The sequence below is a fragment of the Diachasmimorpha longicaudata genome, chromosome 2 (assembly GCF_034640455.1).
Source record: "Diachasmimorpha longicaudata isolate KC_UGA_2023 chromosome 2, iyDiaLong2, whole genome shotgun sequence".
In the NCBI taxonomy this organism is placed as follows: domain Eukaryota; kingdom Metazoa; phylum Arthropoda; class Insecta; order Hymenoptera; family Braconidae; genus Diachasmimorpha; species Diachasmimorpha longicaudata.
In genome coordinates, this window is record NC_087226.1 from 11,228,908 (window position 1) to 11,251,356 (window position 22,449).

Consider the following 22,449-nt stretch of genomic DNA (forward strand, 5'->3'; position numbering starts at 1 on the left):
CTGAAAGTTTAATGAAAGGAGAAATATTGAAGTCAACGGTACGGATTAGGTCCTTCGCTGATTGACCTACTGTTGAAGCTCAAGGTAATCTATAATGCTTCAATTAACTATAACATTGAACATTACCCAACACTGAAAGCAACTTTGTCGCTGCGCAATACTATTCGCTATGAAAAAACTTCACTCCTCTAATTTTTTATTATTTGAAGAAATATTCATCTCCTTCGAGAGCGCAAGGACGTAATCGCACATGAATCTCATTTTTATTTTCTTCATGATGAGCAAAAAAATCTCAACGTAAAAGTATACACGAAGAAAACTGCATGTTTGAGGAATTTCAACAATTAGTTGATGAAATTACCCAATCATGGCTTGTCAATTTGCGCTCCTGAGTGCTCGACAATAATTTTATTTCCATTTTTATTATGTCATTTGCTTCACCTCAATCGCACCACTAGCAATACTCAATTTTGCATTATCGTCAGATGTTGAAGAATCGCCGACGATGTTCTTCACGGAAACATATTTCCTTCGGCTATTTGAATAGAAAAGAATTGTTCCAATATTTCCGCTCGCATTACCATACCCCTTCCCTTCTTGTCCACGTAAAATTATTAATTGTAATGCGCTCGTGAGCGCTACGAGTGAGCTTCCAAGGTTCAAGGTGAGCCTGCTTGATTTGTATTTAACGTGCGTATTACCTGGCTTTTTAGCTATGCATTTTTGTAAAATAACAATCAACGCACTAAAGTGACCTTCGGCGGCCCATCGCCGCGGCGTTTTTCTTCCTCAAATTATTTTTCGCTCTCACCGAGTGTTGCAACACACGCACTGACAGAAAAATATACATAACTTTCTCAAATATTGATTTACTTGAAAAAAAAAAACCTAAATAAAATAAATAACCTCCTAAATGTGACAAATAATTACCATCCACTTGTTTGTAATGGTAATAATGACAATATTTAAAAAATAAAATTGTTCAATTTCCCTCAGGCATAAATAATTAGAAAGATAATGATTTTTTAACTCGAAAAATATGGATTCAATTTGGAAAATCATCTTATCAGCTCCATTCATTCGAGTTATCATTGTCTGTTTTCAATATTGGCGATTTTTTTAAACGAATTTCCAGAGCTCTACTCTTCGATGAATTTTTTCTAAACATTCGCGGCATTTTTTTTCCTATTTACAATCGCATAATTGCCCAAGCTAATCTCAAAAGAAATTCGGCATTTCGCTCCATAAATTCTGTTCTCACCGTTCCTCCCCTCGCCCCTCCGGTTGTGTCAAAGCTATACAGAATGAAGCAGTGACAGTACGGGTGAATGGCGAGGCCACGTTGAGCCCCAGAGTTGGCGAGGTCGGGAACCGATCGACTCTGCACCCTTTTCTTCTCTCCTTTATTTCCTACCAAAGCTTTTCACCCTCCTTCTCTTCCATCCTATCCCCACTACATCAAACTCCACCTCTTTCCCCACACTCCCCCACGGGACAATTCCGTAACGCCCACGCGACAGCAAACGTAGCGGCAGCCGACGTCTCTCTGCGTGTCACGACGACGACGGCGACGGTGACCTGCTTATTCATTCTTACAGATTCCCAGGAGTACCCATTCAAAGCACTCGATCCTTTCCTACGACCCCCTCACCTACCCCTTTCCCATTTACCCCCTATGTTACTACAAACTTCCATGCGCCATCTCTGCTATTCATATAATTTCCTGCAATTTTTGACAGTTTGTGAATATTTTGTTGAATGCAGCGACTGAGAAATGATTTTTCGTTCAAGTTTTTTGATCAATTTAAAAAATATATATATTCTGGAACAATTGTATATTTATACTGTTGTGACTGGCAGATTACGGTACAGTCACATAATTTTTCTCTCCATACACGAGTATCAAATTAATTGCAAGAAAATCATATTAATGTCTCCATGATTTAAAATGATTTTAAAAATACATCTCCACATTGAGCTCATCTTCTTTCAATTAATTATTTCGCCTCAATTCTGCTCCAATTTTTTCATCGAACCACATTCTTATTGTATTCTCTTTGGGGTCAGGCACTCGTGGGCGAAATGGGGGTGGAGGCAGGGTGGCTGTTCACCGAAGGAAAAAGCGATCGAAGATATGTGAAATGGAACGACGCAAGAGTCGAATATCCTCGTTTGACCGAGTAAGAGTTCGATACTCCCCTACGATAGTTTGTATTGTTCACTTTCCTTATGTAATCATTAACAATATATGTACAAGTCTCCCGAAACTTCAGCGAAGAGTACCGCTATCAAACGACATTGGCCCACGAAATTATTGTCCCCGTGTTTTTTTATTTGTGAATTAATGACTCATTCGTACTAATTATTCTATAAAAAGTCCTTAAAAATATCCAAAGACAGTCCTTATGGTTCGGCACAAACAACAAATAGCTAATGTACTCTGGAAAATTCCCAGGATGCACCAGAAAGCCGGTGTTTCTTTCCAATTATTTATCAAGTGACCTGTTAACAATTGTCAACTGCATTGAAATCAAAACAAATTGATATTCTTCATGTTCTAAAAATTAATGTGCTCCGATTGTGAAAAAGATTGTTTACTTTCTGTGTTGCATTTTGTTGGTAGCACTATCACCGTAATATTTCTAAGTACCTGATGATTCACTCGAGTGGTATTTTTCGCGATCGCAGTCATTTACGAGTCTGAAATTATTGGGTAAATGTCAATATATGCATTTTCTTAGTATACATGTGAATATGTATGTTTTCACTGAAAACCGCAAAAGCAGGAACGATAATACTGACGATGATTGTTCCCAGGAGCGGAACCTGACCGAAATCGATTTCCTTAGAGCAACGAAGGTGGCGAGGGGCTGGGCATATCCGCTTGACGGAAGGGGTTGGATAAAATATGAGTATCCATCTTGGAAAACGTATGAGAGGGATATCACAACGGATGTCATTATCTAGGGGACTACAAAATATGGGATTTAACCGAAGAACTAAAGCCTTTTACCCCTCACTGGGGATGATGAAGAGGGCGAGGAGGCAGAGGGATTGTACTTTATTCAGGGACACCGCCACCTGTGGAATAAATAACGACGAGTCAATTTTATGCACTATTCCGGGTACGAAAATAGATACGCCACCCTATTCATTTGTCTCTCTCCCTCACTCTCCCCGTCTTTGTGTTCAATACGGCTTCGAGAATCTCGCAATACTATTGGGCAGGGGGAATGCCTTGTAATGATTTATTATTCACACTTGCTCCGAATGTTCTTGGTACTTGTCTATCATGATTGTATCTAGTTGATATCGTGACGATCGATTCACTCGGCCTCTATCGATGAATGAAGTATTATTGGAAAGATAACGACAATAGTTCCGATTAGCTCGGAGTCAAGACGAAATTCTCGTGCCAGTGAATTTCCTATTTTTCTCAGTTCCACGAGCAGAAAATATTCACATATAATACCACAAGTGGTTCAAAATTATCGAATATTTCCCGATAGATTCGTTGCAAACAAATGAAGGAGTCAAGTTTTTCAGGCTAAAAAATCACGAGTGCGAAGCACGAGTGATTTTTCCTGAAAAACTTGACGACTTCATTTGTATGCAGGGAACCTAGAGGGAAATATTCTATAATTTTGAAGCTCGAGTGGTATTCAGGGGATTATTTTTCCTATCCAAATTTCGGCCAAGAGAATTGTGCCATGACATGAAAAGAGGTTTATTTGGTTAAGTGTCGTTTGTTTACCAAAATATTCAAAAAATTATCGCATGTAATACCACAAGAGCTCCGAAATTATCGGATATTTCCCGATAGGTTCGTTGCAAACAAATGAACGTGTCAAGTTTTCCAGTCTAAAAATCACGAGCGCGAAGCGCGAGTGATTTTTCTGGAAAACTTGACAAGCTTATTTATTTGTAGGGAACCTTGAGGGAAATATCAGATAATTTCGAAGTTCGAGTGGTATTCGGGGGATTATTTTTTGCATCCAAATCTTGGCCGATAGAATTGCACCATGAGACATAATTTTCAACGAATTGCCATTTAATCTGTCAGATACAATTGAGGGTTACTTCAACATTTGTTTTTTTTTATATATATCAACATGCAAAATTTCCAGTGTAATTTTCAAGAATATCCGCTGAAATACCGTGTTGACTATACAAAATAACGTCGAATGGTGCAATCCTATTGGCCAAGATTTGGATGGGAAAAATAATCGCTGATATTCGAGGTAGGCTATACAAAATATCAACAAATGGTGCAATTCTATTGGCTGAAATTTGGGTGGGAAAAATAATCAGCGAAAATTTTCCACCAACAACTCATTATTCCTAAATTTTTATACGAATGCTAGAGGACATCTGAAACGTTGAGGGAACGATCAGAGTTCATCACCGGATAATCTCTGAAATTGTTTGGTCATTTATCCCAAAGAGCAACAATTTCAATAAAAATCCCCCAGAGCAACGAGCACAGAGACATTTTACCAAAAAAATTGAGATTGTGTGAATTAAAATAAAATCAGAATTGCAGAAGCCTGTGCAATTCAGGGAGTTCCAGACGGGGAAAAAATAGAATTAAAAGGAAAAAATATTTGAAAAAATTCTTGCAGTGGCTCGTTAATAGTAGTTGCAGCAAGGATGCAGCGACACATAGCACGCGCCCCGGAACAAGCGAATGAGTGCCTGCAGTTACGATCAATACTTCTCTCCAACATACCCCGCCAGCGGTGCCACAACCCTCGCCCTATCCTCGTCCCCCTGAACCACCGTTGGTGTTCAACAACCGTGTATAGGACCGTCAACTACACATGCCCCGATGCACCATACTTTTTATTTTTCCTGTCCCCTTGATACTGTATTTTTCCCCTTTTTTGTATCGTATTTTATATCATCTCTAGTTTTTGTCCGGCTCTATCAGCTATTGTGACATTCATTCAGGTAAAAGTAACTCGGTCATGGCCGTCATTGAGCTTCAATGGTCATTAACATGTTTATCAATTGATTTTCATTTAACTCCTCAAGCATCTTGATAAATTTTAAAATTTTACTGTTCCCCAGGTCCTTGGAATTTTTTTTTATCGCACTGCCATCAAATTTTGTTTGACATTTCCCTGACAATGACCATAAAACCATACAATACGCCATTTTGCCCGGCTCTCTCCTATATTATCGATTCCCCGAAATCCCTAAAATCACGTTAGGTCAATAATTTATTAATATCTGGTCTATCGCATTGTGGAGGTGGGCACTTGTGAGCGTCTGAATAATTGGCCTTCAAAGGTGGAGATTCCAGAGGGATGAACCGGAACTAAATCAGTATCAATTAAAAATGATACATGAGATTTAATAAAAAGTCGGTAAGATCAATACACTGGCGGTGATATGGGCGTATTAGAGCCGAGGGGAACACGTGCCGCAAGTTAATTTCGTTGGGTTCAATGGGGAAGGGGTGTGTGTTTTACTCAACTGCTGACGGAGTTGAAAATCTCGGCTCCGGATTCCCTCACGCTTTCGGGGTAAATTTCTGAGGAAATTGAATTTCCAATGTTTTCACTAGGTAAAAGATCTCCCATATATACCGAATATTCAGTGAGCTTTTCCGTTATTAAACACATATTTTCCTTTAAAAAAGCTCAATTTATTTTTTGGTACAGACCATACCATAGATTCAAGCATTTTCAATCATCAAATCAATCAAATTGCCTGAGGGAAATTGAAAATAAAATTATGAATACCCAGCGTCGATAATTGTAAATTTTTAATTATTTCCGGTAATTTCCTTGAAGGTAATTAATTTCCTGGATTTTTCAGGTTCATAAAATGGGGAACCCTCGAGCCCCAGGTGCGGCTGAGACCCTTCGACGATAGTTGTTGGTCCAGTTAATTAGTATTCCATAATCATTCGAGGATTGCACTTAATCCCCAACAGTAGTTTGAAATGTAACGCAATCTCGTGGTGCACCAGTATAGCATTCAGGGCATTCGCGCGTCTCGGTGTCTATCTTCACCGGCAATGTGTGACCCCATTGCATAACAAACTGAGAGAACCGGGCGAGCACAGACGCTGTGTACCGAGAGCCATTATACGACCGGTAGCACACGGTCAATCCAATGATCTTGAACTTTCCATGTTGCATATACGACATAAGCATGTACATACATTGATACATTGATAACTCCACTAATAATAAACAGGTACATGCAAACTCAAAGGAATGCATTTATTATTTGGATTATTAATAGACCGACGCAAATAATAATCGAATGAAGTGTGCTCTTCAAATAAATAAAAATTATTACTCAAAGGCTCGGTTGTATTTCATAATTATCGTTTTACTATCACCAAATTTCTATTTGATAGCGATAATTTATTGCTGCCTTGAGATGGTGATAAATTGGAAAAAGATTGGATGGAGAACATGCAAGAATTATTAGGCTGTACATAAATCACGCAAAATATTTAGGGGGAAAGATAAGTTTTCACACAATGGTTTTAGAAGACGGGGAAGGTCGTGTATAGCGGAGTGAAAATTGTTATAGAAAATTACGTAACAAGGATAAATAAACAAATCACACTTGGAGTACAGTTTATCCTCTAAGTAAATGATATTTTACCCAAAGAAAAGCCTACGCATAAACAGCTGTTTGCTGAGTGCCAATTAGATTTTACTGAGCATAATTTATATTTAACGCAGTTATGATGTCTGGTGGTTTTTTCCGTCATTAAGAAATCGTAAATGACTATCTTAATAGAAACGTATTTTACGATTTACTTCTGCAAAAACATCATATTTAACGCTTGATTTTTTTTTCTCCAAATCATGATGATATTTCCTATCAATTTTGGCCATGAATTAAACACTTTTTTATACACTAAAAACATCTAAAATCTTGACGATATTTTCTACGAAAATTTATGAAGTGATTCATTGATTTCTGAAGAGTTGAAGGTCAGCTTTTTCGATGTGAAAAATAAATCCCGGAGTCACCGCTTCATCAGACAAACCTGATTACAATGTTATCTTCCCCGCTTCCTCGGAATTATATTTCTCTCCATCACGTGTCTGGCAGGTACAGACATTGTCAGGATGAATCCATTTTCGAATGTATCTGGTAACCATAATTCCTTTAGGATTTCATAATACCTTTTCAGGGGAACTATTAGTGTAGAGACAATGTCCTGCTTTCGGACTTTTGTTCAACCTCTAGACATATTGAAGTGATGTCTCTCACAGAAGTTTCATTCAATCGATTCGAAGAATTAATATCCCTGGAGGATTGAATCTATTTCAGAATCCACAGATTGATACTGTGACTGTAAGGAGAGACGAATTGGGGAAAGGAATGCTGATCACTGCTGGACCTCAATACATTGAGAGAAAATTTTATTAAATTTCCAGAACTATTTTTTCGTATGATTATCCACCACTTAATTGACTAACTTATATTGGAATAATACCACGTAAATATGCAATGAAAAGAACTGTAATTAGAGAAGACTTGATAAATGCTATCCACAAAGGCATCATCATCCTGACGTTAAATTTCCCAGAATCAAAACGATATGTAATCCAATGTATAATTGTCATCGAAAAATTCCCCTAGTTATCCTTCTCTACCTCACTCCTCCAGTCGAATCAAATTAAAAGTACCATCATTATCTTCCGAACTCTAATAACCAAAAGAAACTATTTAAAACAGGAACGAAGAAATGAATATAATACAACGGAAGAGCATCCGCAGGATGCAATGAAGGTCAGGTATGTATGACCAACCAATAACAGGCCAGTACAAACCAAGAAGTTGATTTGTAAACCAATGCACAATCTGCCAGCTCATACTTCACCACTCATTCACATAAGTAAAAAATTGATGGTTTTGTCATATACATAGGCATTTAAATATTGACCGTTTGAGAGCAGAGGACAATAGAAAATGCACCGACATTTTCATGATTCAGGTACAAACAAAAGCCCATTTTACGTACTAGAGTCTGTCATCGGTCCGCCTACATCCCGTGACTTGTGTCTTTATAATCTCCACATTCACCCACTGATATTTCAGTTTTGCGTGCGATACATTGCTCGAAGAACAACGCATCTACTCACTGTGTTCGATTATTTATCGATACTATTGATTCTATAAATATTTAAGTTGACTGTGTAAAACATCATCGAGGTACAACATGGCGAGACATATGGTCTGTTGTTTTCTCATTGGAATGGCTATGCAAGCTCTCCTTGTGTCTGCAGGGGTAAAAATATGTTATTTTATTCACCCCTAACACCTAAAACAATCAGTGTACATCAAGAGTTAAAATCCCTGGTTCACAGCAGTTTGCCCTTAGCTGCAAACCTAATGTTGAGTTTATTCATCATAAAATAGTGAGACATCTCCAAGGAGGCAAAGTACACACCCACAAAACTGAATTATTTCCCATAATTTTTTGCTGACCGTAAATATAGTCATTACCCTGTCAATTTATGTTATTCCATTTTAAATCTTTCATTTAGCGCCCGGATTTCATTACCGATGACATGATGGCAATGGTTGCGGATGATAAGGCGCGATGCATGAGTGAACATGGAACCACTGAAGGTAAGATTGATCGGAGTTGAACTTGATATTCTAGTACAGATCACTTCAGTCAAAAATAAAGATCTTCTAATTCGAAATGTCTACTGAGGAATGTGCCCGTAGCCTTATCCGACATCAAACAGCCTCCATCGAATGACTACTCTCGATTTACTACATCGATCGTGATTAATTTAATCGCAATAATTGAAAGTCTATTTTTTATAGCTCTTATCGATGAAGTCAACACTGGAGCCCTCCCCAACAATCGAGCTTTGACCTGCTACATGGACTGCCTGTTCGCAGCTTTCGGAGTCGTACGTATTCAAATTTTATCATGAATTTCATGACAAGTAAAATCAATGCCACTGTTTTAGATTGACGAGGGTGAGCTTGAAGTAGATATGTTGGTAGGATTCCTCCCCGATCACATGCAGGATGCAGCTAGAGATCTTCTGGAGACTTGCGCCAAACAACGTAAGCAAACTTGTCCCCAATTATACCTGGAAATGTGTACTGAATTTCGATTCATCCACTGATTATCTTTGTGTTATTGACAGCTGGAGCGGATCCATGTGACAAAGTCTTCGAGATTGCTAAATGTGTACAAGCAAAACGACCAGATGTAAGACGAAATCAATTCAATTTAAGATAAATCTGTCGAGCTTAACGCATTATCTTGTCAAAATCTTTCAGCTGTGGTTCATGATCTGAGCTGGTCAACGGAGAAAAATCAAGAAGGCTGGGCGAGTTTGCAGATGAACGAGTGTAATCAGTTAATTGAAAATGTCAGCAGTTGGAGAATAGCAGGAAAGTAGTACAAAAGAATATGAAGAAGAAGACAAGATACTTCAGCCGGAAATTTTCACCAGTCATTGACCTTCAATTCCTCCGACCTTGGATCGATAACCAATCCTGACAGATTGTAATGGGTGTGCGTGTCATTCGATGCCTGAATACGTAATACATGTGATAAGCAACGAAAATTTATTAGAGCAGTTATTAAGGCGATATGCTGAAGGATTAAGATACTTAATCAGTGATGAATCAATAGACAGAATTATTCCAATAAAATACAAATATGCAAACGTAGTTTATGCGACGGTAGATGAATTTCTTCCCCCTTGAAAAATCCAAACGTCTTTATCCATTTCAAACGTGAGTATCTATTAATTATATCCTAATGCTCTCATAAAAATTAATTGCCTCAAGTTTCCGCCATGTTAGAGGCATTTTCATATTTTCAATTCTACTTTAAATAATTTTGAATCTCTTCAACAACACCGGCAAGTTGCCAGGCCTTTTCGAAATTGTAACGTTTTAAATTAAAACTCAAATTACAGCGGAAGAATACTTCGTTTTTATAGCTTGCGATAGGGAACGACTGGCGATAAAATAGATGCAGCGCTGCCAACTTCATTCTATCCATTTAAAAATTATAGCGGAGTACACTAAACTGAGATTGTTCTAATTAACTTGATTATTAGACATTCACCAAGACGAATGCCGGCATTTCGATGCTTTCATTAAAGGGATAACTTTCAGATTTGGATATATTTTAAGCTACATGACGTTACAGAGATATTGGAATGAATACTGCATGAACTTTGAATTTCATTACTCGATGAGGTATTCATTCTTCGGCAGGCATATTAAATAATGCAAATTCAGAGAATATCTTGCTGAGGGAAGCGTGGCTGTGGCTTATTAAGCGTTAAATATGTACGAAGGAGAAATGTTGGGTAAAATAGGTGGGTGCGGGTTTGTTAAGAGCCCGCCGAGGTTTCCGAAAATTAATGAATACTCTTGTATGAAATTACACGGTGGTATGGTCGATATAATTGAGTTTCTGCTAAAGATTAGATGCTAATCTGATTGATAATCACTAGGGTGCGTTTATCAAGTTAAGCTATGCATGCTAGTGTTGACTACAGGATTAATGAGTCAAGGGAATCCCAGTGAATTGGGGTTCTAACATATATCAGACAACATTTCCGTCCCTTGAATTGATGATTTTCAACTTGCGTCATAAACTCACTATCCAGTATAATTGATAAATGAATTTATCACCGCAAAGTTCTTATTCACATCTCCTCAATGGAATTTTCTAACTAATACAAATAATAATCACAGAGAAAAGTTTGCGTTTGAAATATGGAAATAGCGAATAACTGTCCATATTTCCGATAAATCCAATAGATTTTAATTATCTGGGTATCAGTGACAATCATTGGATCATTAAATTTTCTCTGCATGACATGCCTACTTATGACTCTGTACCTTAAGATCGATAGAGTGAATAGCAGCAGAGTTCGGAGAAGGATCTTTCGTAGGTGCTCTCTTTGTAACTGTGTTGTTAACATTTGGTAGGGATCCTCCACCCGTGTACTGATTTCCCAGGTTAATGTGAAGATGTTTACTGCCACTGGACTGGGGTGGACTAGCACCAGCACTCTTGACGGACAGAGTCTCTGGGACACCACCAGTCCCAGTAGGACTCGCACCAACTGAACTGCTTGCTGACGCCACCTAAGCAATTCCATCAACACCACGTTTTTTCTTTTCCCAAATTATCTATTTTATGTTAAGATCTAATGGTGGAGAGTGATTCATGCATATTAAATCATAAATATGACGACGATGAAAATTAAAATCGGTCTACGGTCAGCCGAGACAGGCATATTCTTGTTCGAGATTTTTGGTGTTTCTCGTTAGAAAAATCAACTTATCTTCGAATATTCATAACAATAAAAATTAAAATGTTACGTATGCGGAAAAATGATCCGAATTACTGAAGAGCCTATTCATTGCGGGTTCTAATATTTCGTAGAAATCGTTAGTGAAATGTCTCCTTTGTAGAGGAAAAAATCATCTTTTGAAAGAAAGGAATTTTTCCATCCCCGCATTCAAGTTTATCTATTTCACATCATGCTTTTGTGGGGCAGAACAATATCGGAATTTTTTCTCCCGAGAAATCATTCAATTATGGAAATCCTACTCTTGCTGACAGACGTTCTGTGCAGCAGGAGGAAAAATCCATTTATGTAAATTAAATATGTTCGAGGCATCTTCCAGGGAATAATATTTCCCACCATTCGCACAATAAAATTCTTCGTTTTCACTTTCAGCTAGTGCCAAAAATCCTAAAAAATGATAACAGGTATGTAAAAGTTACACTTTTAACTTCTGTAACTAATGCTCTTGCGGTTTATGGAAGGAAAGAATAATGTTTGACGCAAATTAATTTCGCATAAATAAACATTTTTTCTACGTAACAACCTAGGATTTGAGGACTTCAATTTGAGGGAAAAACAGTAAAATCATATGATATAAAATGTCTGAGTTAACAAAGCGATCAGCTTTCATTAACACTGAGATTTTTCCATTCCCCGGAACATTGGGTTTCCCATTTCGAATGTTAATCGTATGAATCACCCAATGAAATAGAATGGTTGGAAAACCTGTTGTGGTCACTATGTAAATGTTCATGTACCGTTGATCGGTTCAAGAAATATGCCCCCGGGAAACTGAAATTCCACGATGGGTATGACAGAATGTGTGTTCAAAAAAATGTCGAAATCGTGAAAATTCTCTTGATGACTAGATAATCGTTCCTAATTAGTCTACAATTATCATTAAGTTTCAAAGGCACGAGTCTCATGTTGAACATTCCTACATTTTCCTTAGATCAATAATTCTATTGATTCTGAACATTAAATTCATCCATTCAATTCAATAATGAACTGATCGATTGAATAGTACTCGCTCGCATTCGGAATTGAATTTTCGATAATAATCTGAGGATCAGGAGGGAGATAGAGAAACCTTTATGCATATCTTTTCAAACTTTCCAACCCGAAGGTAAAAGTTATGCGCCTGAACTTGAAATGATTTCCCATAGATTCGGAGATATCAATCATAAACTCAAACTTATTTTTTTTATTAAGATTTTTTTGTCTGATTATTGGAGAGCTGAATTAAAAAAACTATTTTTCATTTTTTTTTGCATGAAACAAGCATTTTTTGGGAGCTGTTCAAAATAACGAATAGGTCGTGCTAGAAATGAGATTTCTAACTGGCACAGAAAATAACAATTTTTTGGAACAACTGATTCTATTTTTGTTACAATAATTTTTCATCTCGGGACATTATTTCAATGCACCAACACGAGGTAGTTTATTCTTGGTCATTTTCAAATAGTCATTCTTCGGATTTAAGCAAGTCATGTTGCTTCCTCGCGTGAAATATAATTAAAAATCTGAGCAATGTCGATAAGGAGAATAACAAAATGAACATGAATGAACGAATTTAAAAAAAAATTATAAGCGGAGAAGGAAATTAAAGATACAATAATTGCTCTTTCTGCTCCAATTCAATTTTCTCAAGAATAAACAAAATTGAAAATGAAGAAAAAAAGCTGTTTACATCTCTTCGCATGAAGTGCTGCCGAGTAACAAGGAAATGAATTCAGAAATTCAAATGAGGCCACGCTGAATATGATGATGAGATCCCGGCTTCTACATAAGGAGTTAGAATTTTTCTATTTCGTACCCAGCATCGACGGTCATTATTCCGTTCACATTATAATTTTCACAGAAACAGTGAAAAATAAAACAATAAACGATGTGAGTTCAATAACTAAATAGAAACGTGAGGGGAAAAGAAGAGAAAAAAAATTTCAGATTCTCTCACGTTTGTGGAGATTCTGTCCTCGAGATACTCGTGGCTGATAAGAGAGTACAAACGTGCGCTCACCAGATATACTTATTCATGTCTGTGAATATTTTCCTACACTTGTGTAAAGAATGTAACTCGAAAGAATTATAATCGGCATTGAGCGAATATCAAATAATATCATTGTACAGAAAATCAGGATTCCGCACGTTCATATCAACGTTAACAGATGAAATGATTTTTTATCGGTTAGAATGCGATATATCAGACGATTTGCCCAGTTTCACGAAAGGAAAATACGTGTTGTCGTAAACAAAACTTAGTGAAAACAAATTACGCAGGATGTATTAATAACGATCGAATATTGAACCAATAAATAAAATATTGATGAAATAACCAAAGCAGAGATATTAAAATACAAAATGGGAGCAATTTTCCTCTATTTCAAATGATTTCAGAATGAGAAATAACAACGTGGTTTATGCAAAATGAAATACTAACGAGCTAACTTTAATCCAAATAATTTTTCAATGGTCTTGAGAGACTCCTCGAAATTGCCAATAAACCAATATCATCGTATTATATGATACACCATTATTATTATCGACGAGTGATATCAATGCGAGCACTTGAACAAAAAACGTTATCAGACAAAATTTTGGTATAGCGGAATGTGACCCATTTTGCATGATTACACAATTTTTTACAATTAATACTCAAGCTTGCACAAAATAAGTGGTGAATTAAACTATATTATTTATCAATGTTGAATCGAAAATGTACCTGAAATTAAAGAAAATCAAGATTTTTCATTGTCATTTAAAAATGAAGAAAAAAATGAAATCAACGCAAATATTGGAACTCAATAGTGATGTTAACAGTCTCGTAGCAGAAAAATTTCAACTCCTTTCCCATAAATCCTATGGAGTAAATCAAACAAAAAAACCAAACACAGGAGATCAAGAACCAGCCATTGATGAAACAAAAGAAAATCCCCCAAAGGAAAAAGTCGTCAGAACTTAGTTCAGACTTTGAAATAAATATGAACCTAAAATCGAGGAATCCAGGATATTTCCCAGGAAAAATCAAACGCAAAAGTTCCCATTGAATTGACTCCCCCATTACCTAAGAATGTCTCCAAACTGATCAATATCCCATAAATATCACTTCGAAAAACGTTGAATAAAAAATGTCGAACAATCTCAAAGCCCTCAATGTATAACTCTTTCTCTGCCCATTTCCCGAGTGTCACTCAACCCTCTCCCTACCTATTACATTTATAAATACAAGAGTGTGTATACGATTGTCTAAAAAAAAATGGAAAAAGGCAGTCGTTTCTGTTGTAGCTCCTCGAGGCGATTGGCAGTAAAACACGGCCGTTAGTATCCTCAGTATCCGGTTAAATACCATCCCACGAAATACCAGAAAATGAAAACATACCGGGAGCAGTCCCTCTTCCCATTAGCCAAAAAATAAAAAATAAAATTGCTGTTGCCCCTCGGGGAGCACTCTCGCCAGACTCTCGACAATTTCCCGCCCATAATTCCAATTATTCCCACTCCCGACTGACGACAAAAAACTGAAAAAAAAATAGGATAAACCGTCTGCACGCAGCTGCTAATACGGAAAAAAATGAGAACATAGAGATGAAGGAGGGGGAGGGGAATTCCTCACACATTTGGATTTAACTCTCATGCACGTTAACTCCGTGTGACTCTTAAAATATACACGAGGAAGTGTATGTACACGTCCGGGCTTTCACGTATGTTTACGTTGCCTCTGCCGTCGGCAGCGAGGACCGAATCCCCCGTTTCACCAAAATTGTTTAATAAAATAATATAAGAAACATGTGTGAATGTGCAAAGGGCTCAACTGAAAATAATAACAAACCAAAGAGTAATTTATCACTGGTAACAATAACATGGCATTGTAAAAAACTAGGTTAATCGTTTAATTTCATCTTGAGGAGCACAAGAATGTGGAATCCTTACCCGACTCGTGACATCCGAAACCTCACGCATAATAGCTTCAAAAGCAGCCGTCTCCTCTGCCTGTTTCTGGTTGAGGAGGGCGATCTTTTCACTGAATTTCCGTGGGTTCGCCATGATGGCCACCGCACAACACACAGAACAAAAATATTTTCCCAAAATACCAATGAAAATCACAACAAGAGCACAATTAATTCCCCGAACACCTGAAATTAATCATAAATATTTAACGTTCAACCGTCACAGCAGCTCGATTATTCACCGGGCGAGGTTAATTATTCATTCAACTCCAAAAAGTCGCACCAAAAAACCACCACTGCTGGTGAGACCGATATCTCCTCCCCACTGCACACACTAAGTATTATTTTTTTCCTCACCACCTTCCACCTCTATTTTTCTCACTCAGCTTCCACCCGCCTCAGCTCCAAAATATTATTCCACTGGCATCGATGGGAATTCCAACAATCATGGGAACAAAGTGTAACGAAGACTCTGAATGAAACACAAAAAAACAAATTGAATACCCCGTTTCCCCACGTCGCTAGGACAACAACTTTGTTCTTACAACGAACCAGGGTAAAACTACCCGAAATGTTTACACTGTGACATTTTCACTGATAAATCACTACCCCAATGAATAACCATGTCACCCCAAATTTCATGGTAAACATTTGCCTCCAAACCCGTTGCTCCCCATGCACTCACTTATTCCACCAACTCTCCACGTTTGTTTATTTCTCAACAACCGGATAATATTCAGTTTTGCACAGATTACCCAACACAAATTCGTTCACCACAATGTACTCACGTCTTTATTTATTTATTTTTTTAGAGGGAAAACACGACTGACTCTACGATTGACTGACGGTCACTGATACGCAAGATTATGCGGCGCAGAGCGCCACGCGCATCGCGCAGAAACTGATGTTTTTTGTGGAGCCATTGGATATCCGTATCACTACACAACGAATTGACTGCAACACTTTTTTTTTTATCAACAATCCCAAATCATTAAAGACTTCTCCTCTCTATTTATCACTCGATTGTCGTGATTTATTTGGATAGAAAACTCAATGTTTTTTTATCACGAGCGGGAGCTCACACTTTGACACGATGCTCTATCCCAGTCTCTTGTTCGCGCAGAGGGGGAGGGTGTGTGGTATGGCGGGCGGCGGGAGGAGAAGGGGGCACCACTTGGTTTAAGATTACCCTGGCGGAGGTTATTTTAGCTTTGAATGTGTCTGAATCTTGCGTGTTGTATTTAGAAGGGAGCACGGATGAGCAGTGCACTGCGCGCGCGACGATGATAGACTGAGGAAGCCCACCCATTGCCATTTCTCCGCTGATTGTACCACAGCCTGCTTTACCGATGCCAGAACGGTGGCGCTTTGAGCGGGAATTGAGCGGCCATTTCGAAGACATTTTTTACAGCAAATCACGTTCACCTTCGACTTTTGAATATGATTATGAGATATTGTAAACAAGTGGGTGTGGGGATAATTTCAGGGGAATATCAATGGAAATTATCGTTTGGTGAGGGCACTTGTGATGGAATTGAATTATTGGGAGGAAAGGGACAAATGCATTTGTCAGTTACTGGGAAATTACTCGTACAACGCACCACGTCCTTCAATATTTTTCCTCGTTTGGATTATCTGGGATATTTGTCACTTTACGGTGGCACGTCCACAAAGACAAGTGGAGCTGCTACTGTTGTAATTCCTACAGCCTGTCACAAGTATTTTTAATCTTTAAATTTGTCCGATGTTCGAGTGTGAGTGAAACACTTAACTGTTGGGATGTACAAATTTTGCGAGGACCTGGATCTGGAGGAATTGCCGGAATCGGTCTACCGAGAGCTAGTGGATGAGCTCAATGTTAATGATAATTGGGTTCATTTGGGGAATTACGTAGCGCAGCGCCTGGAACTCAGGTAAAGCAGTTTGAATTGAGTTGGTTGTGTTGTGGGGTAGGTGGAGGACGATTAATTAAGGTGAGATTGTACAGGCCAGGATGGGTCAAGTCTCTGGAGGGCAGGGGAGCCAGCAGGGGAAAAGAATCGCCAGCCGATGATTTACTGTACCAATTGAACATTAGACTGTGTACAGTTGGAATCTTGGGGGATTTGATGGAAGATTGCGGACTTTTGAGGGCGTTATCAACATTGAGAGAGACAGGTAATTATGTGAGGATCCCTTATTAATAAATAATTAAGGAAAAACTCCCGGCCGGCAATGTTGCTCATCAAGCCTATGGTAGATTTAGAAATATTAAAAAAATGATGAAATTGAAATTGTCAAACACGTGTTCGGAGAATATTCAAATTTTTATCGTCAATCTACACATTATGAAACATTAGCTCCCTTTTAATGAATAAATGAATGAATAATGATTATGACTAGGGTCCAGAAACCTCTTCACGCACGTGCGAAGCGTATGAATTAGTTATTATTGATCCTCGAGTTTCTTAAATTATAATGAGTTTGCTATGAAGAAGGATTTATGCATAATTTAAAAAATTGAGACAATGATGTATCCACTGAAAGGTCTTGTGTATATTTAAATAAACTATTAGACTATTTTAACGATCTTTTTGGTAAATGGAGACATCAACCACTTCTCCTAAATATTTATGCCCCAAATAATCAAAACGACCCAGGTTGCTTCATGGGCGATATATTTGTGAAAATCAATGGCGCGGAGTTGGGAATTCAAAGTTTGCTTTTATAGATTATAATTAATTACGACTTATGAATGAATATGATTAATGACTTGTATACTTACAGAACCTTTGACCATCACGAGGCACCCGAATTTCCCGTCTCAAGAAGTCAAAGTATCCATGGGTAAAAAAATTCAGTTGATCTGTGAAGCAACAGGCCTCCCACCTCCCTCCTACACTTGGCACCACGGCGATTCAATTCTGCCTAACGAAGGAGGGAGAGAACTGACTTTAGAAATAACTACGGAGGACCAGGAGGGTGAATACAGGTGTTTAGTGACTCAGGTTGACATCGAGGGAAAAATTATTGATCAACTGGTCTCCGAATCGGTTTATGTCGCCGTCAACTCAACTCCAGTTGTTGTTCAATGCCAGCCATCACCTTTCGTAGAAATGAAAAAAGGGAAATCCCTGGTTTTATCCTGCAAAGTCAAAAGTCACCCAGAACCGATTTATCAGTGGTTCAGAGATAATACGAAATTAGAGATGCAGACGTCGAGTGTATTGAAAGTATGGGCAAAATAATTAATTTCAATTGTTTGGCAGTTGATTTTACAATTAATTCTAATTGCATTTACTGCAGGAATTTATCTTGGGATTTTAGGAGGAAAAAATTTTATCCCACAACTTCCTCCTGATATTAAAAAAAAAAATACGAAAAAATTCCACAACACTTTCATAAAATGACCCGTAAAAGTACAAATCTTCAAATTTTCAATCAACACATTTCAATATATTTATCGTTTTTTTTATTTAATTCTGCAGATTGACAACTTCGACGCAAACGACGAGGGAAAATATTACTGTTATATTAAAAATCCAGTTAGCGAAGTCTGCACTGAAAGAGCTACTGTTATTGTAAGTATAAGTGAAGTTGAGAACTTGTTTCGTAATGAGTTTGATTTCCCCGATTTTCGCGATAAAATCTTTCAGATGGAGATGCCAAGAGAAAAAGCAACGGTCAAAATTGCATTATTAATTGCCAACGAAGATTATGACCATCACGACAGACTCAAGACTCCGAAGAATGACGTGGGAAAGCTCGCCAAGTTGCTTCACGAAATTGGATTCAAAGTTATTTGCTTCGCTAATCTGAATATTCAGCAGATGAAAAACGCCATGACTATTTTTTCTGCTGCTTTGTCCGAAGGAGCTTATGGTAATAAAAGTAAATCAACAATCTCATCACTGTTGACACTCATTACTTTTTTGCTCCTCAGGACTTTTTTATTTCGCTGGCCATGGTTTTAAGATGCAAGAAAGCTACGTGTTATCCGTGGATGCGCCAAAAACATTTTTGAGAAGCGACGCAATTTGTGAGAGTGAAATATTATCGATCATGATGCCGAAAGATCCTGCACTTCTGGCTGTCATTCTCGATACTTGTCAAACAGTCCCTCCCAAGTAAAAAAAAAGATTTATCCTCCAATAGTTTAATAGTTAAAAGGAAAAAATTATAAAGAAGAATTTTTCCATTTTTTTAGACTTCACGAATTGAACGAATTTATTCCTGATGTACGAATGCTTTTGAAAAATTCAAATGTATTCATTCCAATCTATTCTTCTTTCGCTCTTAGAATGTTCATTGATGAGGAAACAGGAAATTTCAATTTACACCGCTATGCATATTTGATTCCAGGGAATCAAATCCAGATATTCATAGAGAAATACCAAGAGTGAATGAGTATAGGGGCAGGAAGAACCTAAGGAATTTAATTCAAGCTTATTCGACGTCCAGCTATCGCCCTAGTTACGAAAGATCCAGCAATGAGAATGGGCTCTATGTTACTCATCTCAGTAAATTCATTACAAAGGATATTCCTGTGCAGAAGGTCTTCGAAGAAGTCGGAAGATGTAATTTTTGCACGAATTTTTATTTTTATACTTTTTTACTTTTCAAATGTTCAATTGTGCTAGTCCTCAATTCCTTCATTTGCTTTCTATTCTTACGTTTTTTATTCTTTCTACAGCTATAGACAGGTGGTTCAAAGGAAAAGAACGAAACCAAATTCCAATGTTTGCGTTGACGGTAACAAAACCCTATCGATTGACGGACAGTATTTATGCAAGTAATTATCTAAAAATCTGATCATTTATCGAACCTACAATTACCATATTCTCCGTGAAATAAAGATTATTAAAATTATTTCAGAGAATTCGTTTCTGGAGCCTTCGAAATTGGATCAATTATTGAGCTTCCCCTCGAGAAAAATCGAAATTTCGTTCCAACAAAGTGGAATCACCTGTCAGGTCCAGGTATCTCCCTACCTCAAGCCCTTCAGCAACATTATAAAACTTTCATTTGATGTCGCGGACGATTTATCAGTGAGTCTTTATAATTTGGTTCCAATAGAGCCAAACAATTTATTCCGAACGAAAATCAATGAATTCTGGATTCATAATCCTCAAAGGAATAAGGTCAGTTGGTTAAAACGAATCGTGCTGATGTAATAAAATACGAAGATATCTGAATGCTTTGATTCGATTGTTCTCAGGGTCCGCTGGCGATATTCATCGAACGAGATGGGAATCGAGTGGGTGCTTCAGCCCTCAAATTAATGGATTACGTACCTAAGATCCTTCAAAACTTATGAACATTCTTTAAAATCTTTTTTTCTGTGCTGCCCCACGACTCCTTGTCTGACCAAGTTGACCTCACGCATTTGCCAAACTCGTGAACTTGCGAATAACTATAGAAATGTTCTCTCGTGGGCAGTTGCGTTTGGGTGGTTTTCCTCTTCCCCACACGAGTAAACTTGTACTCGAAATGAGAAGAAACACGTGGAGAATATTTGTCAAACAAAAATGTATTTTACAATTTATTAAACAGACGAATCTTGAAGTGTTATTTATCGCTAATTATTACCATTTTTGGTGATTGTAAGTATTATGAAGAGCTGATTATTTCTGCAAAAATCAAATAATTATAAAGTTATTTTTAATAAAAAATTGAACGAAATAAAAAGCATGGAGTGAAATAACTGTAGGAGCTGTTTACTTACGTATGCCAGGAGCATGACTTGGTTACACAAATTAACAATCCAAGGTTCATCCGTGCCATTGGTAAAATCTTTGATAAATCTATAATTTAAGAGAAATATTTTATCTCGATACTCCGGCATCAGTCCCATTTGCAATGGGGGATTGATATTTTTTTCTATCAACTCTTTCAAACCCCTGAGGGAATAATACACCACGAGTATCTCAGCGTAAGCCTTCTTGTTGTCTGGAATAAAACGAACGATGAAAATGCTAATAAATGATACAATTCTTCTGCCTCACCTCCTTCTCCTTCGTAGAGCATTTGAACGGTGTAAGGGAACTGTCCATAAATATCTTCTTTTCTAACAGCAATGAGATCTTTTTGTGCTGGCGCTAGAGTACAAATTTTTTGTCTCAATTGCTGGATAACATCTGGAGTCACGAGTTCCTCCAGCGCCTCGTAGTTTTCTTTGCTTAGCAAATGGGATACTGTTTCAACTGCCTGAATAAAAATGTAAACACTGAATTGGATGAAGTGGATGCAAAATTGAATTTTGTAGGAGAAAGGGTTCCTGAAAATTTTATGTAAAATCATGGCACATTCTGTAGGGAAATCAATGAAAAATTGGCTCCCTATACTTAACATCACAATTGCCACGTTTATTCATACTACTACTTTAACTTGGTGGTTCCTGCTATTTAGTTACTCGCCTCCTCCAAACAAAAGAAAAACACAATCCCTTAGGAATCTCACTCATGAAGCCCATAATTATTTTCTCCCAAATCCAAAAAAATGATTTTCCTACTTGTTTCGAGGCTGCAATAAACTCCGATATTTCAAACGAGGGATCAAATCTCTTCAGATGTCGTTGAAGCTGGAAGGTACTCGAAATTGTCTTGAAAATCCCAGGCACCATAATCAAGTTGCCAGCCAAGGGTGGCAGAGTATTCTCTGGTGCTGGATCTTCTTTACTATCAATGCTGTAATACCTCTGGAGAGGTACCCCATTGATGGATCCCCCAAGTACCTTATTATAACAACACACATCACAACTACGAATTACTTCCTTCGTCTGTGATGAAAGAATCCTGCCGACTTGTTGAATTCTCGTCAATGACAAATTTTTACATATGTTAAAAAACATGGTATGCTACCAGGAAAAAACCTGGCATTATCCACCAAGAGTCCCGGTCTACTGCCAAAAAATCGTGTGGGTTTTCTAACCTCAAAAGAATCCCAAGACAAACTATCCAATGCTCAACAGAAAAGAATGATATCTCAATGACTTCTACAATTATCTCTCATAATTTTCCAAATTCGGCAGTGATTTAATTGAACTGATTTATTTCATCATTTGATTATCAAATGCTGGATAAACGCCCGGGAAATTTTGAATAGAGAATAATTTTTTCCAGGCGCATTTCCATGCCGCGAACAATTGTAAAGTCCCCCTAAAACTGAAGTGCCCTTCTCCTGAAAAGGTGTATTCCTCCGCA

At 37.6% G+C, this 22,449-nt stretch overlaps 4 protein-coding genes and 1 long non-coding RNA gene across 14 annotated transcripts in view; 3 read left to right on the plus strand and 2 right to left on the minus strand.

Annotated features, from left to right (window-relative positions):
- Positions 1-16,608, minus strand: part of LOC135159761 (CREB-regulated transcription coactivator 1) — a 31,841-nt gene extending 15,233 nt beyond the window's left edge. For 9 of the 10 annotated variants that reach the window (XM_064115787.1, XM_064115783.1, XM_064115791.1 and 6 more), the window contains exons 1-2: positions 15,252-16,608; positions 10,867-11,115 (exon numbers count right to left, since the gene is read on the minus strand). In XM_064115787.1, coding sequence (XP_063971857.1) covers positions 10,867-11,115; positions 15,252-15,365 — 363 coding nt within the window. In that variant the 5' untranslated portion in view covers positions 15,366-16,608. The remainder of the gene's footprint in view (positions 1-10,866; positions 11,116-15,251) is intronic. The other variant, XM_064115792.1, reaches the window with a different exon arrangement.
- On the plus strand, positions 16-3,034 carry LOC135159776 (uncharacterized). The gene is made up of 3 exons (XR_010298451.1): positions 16-84; positions 2,068-2,180; positions 2,818-3,034. It is a non-coding gene; the product is annotated as an uncharacterized LOC135159776 (long non-coding RNA).
- Positions 8,063-9,678, plus strand: LOC135159774 (general odorant-binding protein 69a). The gene is made up of 6 exons (XM_064115815.1): positions 8,063-8,266; positions 8,526-8,610; positions 8,815-8,903; positions 8,964-9,063; positions 9,147-9,211; positions 9,283-9,678. Exons 1-6 carry the CDS (start codon positions 8,198-8,200, stop codon positions 9,298-9,300), a joined length of 426 nt encoding a protein of 141 aa, XP_063971885.1. The 5' UTR covers positions 8,063-8,197; the 3' UTR covers positions 9,301-9,678.
- Positions 16,609-16,805: 197 nt separating the features above from the next.
- LOC135159762 (mucosa-associated lymphoid tissue lymphoma translocation protein 1-like) lies at positions 16,806-20,818 on the plus strand. The gene is made up of 10 exons (XM_064115793.1): positions 16,806-17,181; positions 17,256-17,425; positions 18,035-18,480; positions 18,736-18,828; positions 18,904-19,129; positions 19,191-19,374; positions 19,610-19,824; positions 19,941-20,039; positions 20,123-20,388; positions 20,466-20,818. The coding sequence occupies exons 1-10, from the start codon at positions 17,048-17,050 to the stop codon at positions 20,562-20,564; spliced, it is 1,932 nt and encodes a 643-aa protein (XP_063971863.1). The 5' UTR covers positions 16,806-17,047; the 3' UTR covers positions 20,565-20,818.
- LOC135159771 (uncharacterized) lies at positions 20,760-22,326 on the minus strand. The gene is made up of 4 exons (XM_064115813.1): positions 21,759-22,326; positions 21,253-21,454; positions 20,973-21,196; positions 20,760-20,877 (listed from the first exon to the last, which is right to left on the minus strand). The coding sequence occupies exons 1-4, from the start codon at positions 22,095-22,097 to the stop codon at positions 20,872-20,874; spliced, it is 771 nt and encodes a 256-aa protein (XP_063971883.1). The 5' UTR covers positions 22,098-22,326; the 3' UTR covers positions 20,760-20,871.
- Positions 22,327-22,449: the final 123 nt, after the last annotated feature.

Coding starts and splice junctions, on each gene's coding strand:
- LOC135159774 (XM_064115815.1), top strand. CDS start 8,198: ATGGCGAGACATATGGTCTGTTGTTTTCTCATTGGAATGGCTATGCAA. Junction 8,611..8,814: donor TGAACATGGAACCACTGAAG/GTAAGATTGATC, acceptor TATTTTTTATAG/CTCTTATCGATGAAGTCAAC. Junction 9,064..9,146: donor GGAGACTTGCGCCAAACAAC/GTAAGCAAACTT, acceptor TGTTATTGACAG/CTGGAGCGGATCCATGTGAC.
- LOC135159762 (XM_064115793.1), top strand. CDS start 17,048: ATGTACAAATTTTGCGAGGACCTGGATCTGGAGGAATTGCCGGAATCG. Junction 18,481..18,735: donor AGACGTCGAGTGTATTGAAA/GTATGGGCAAAA, acceptor TTAATTCTGCAG/ATTGACAACTTCGACGCAAA. Junction 18,829..18,903: donor CTGAAAGAGCTACTGTTATT/GTAAGTATAAGT, acceptor AAAATCTTTCAG/ATGGAGATGCCAAGAGAAAA.
- LOC135159771 (XM_064115813.1), bottom strand. CDS start 22,097: ATGTTTTTTAACATATGTAAAAATTTGTCATTGACGAGAATTCAACAA. Junction 21,455..21,758: donor TTATTGCAGCCTCGAAACAA/GTAGGAAAATCA, acceptor ATTTTTATTCAG/GCAGTTGAAACAGTATCCCA. Junction 21,197..21,252: donor GCTCTACGAAGGAGAAGGAG/GTGAGGCAGAAG, acceptor GTTTTATTCCAG/ACAACAAGAAGGCTTACGCT.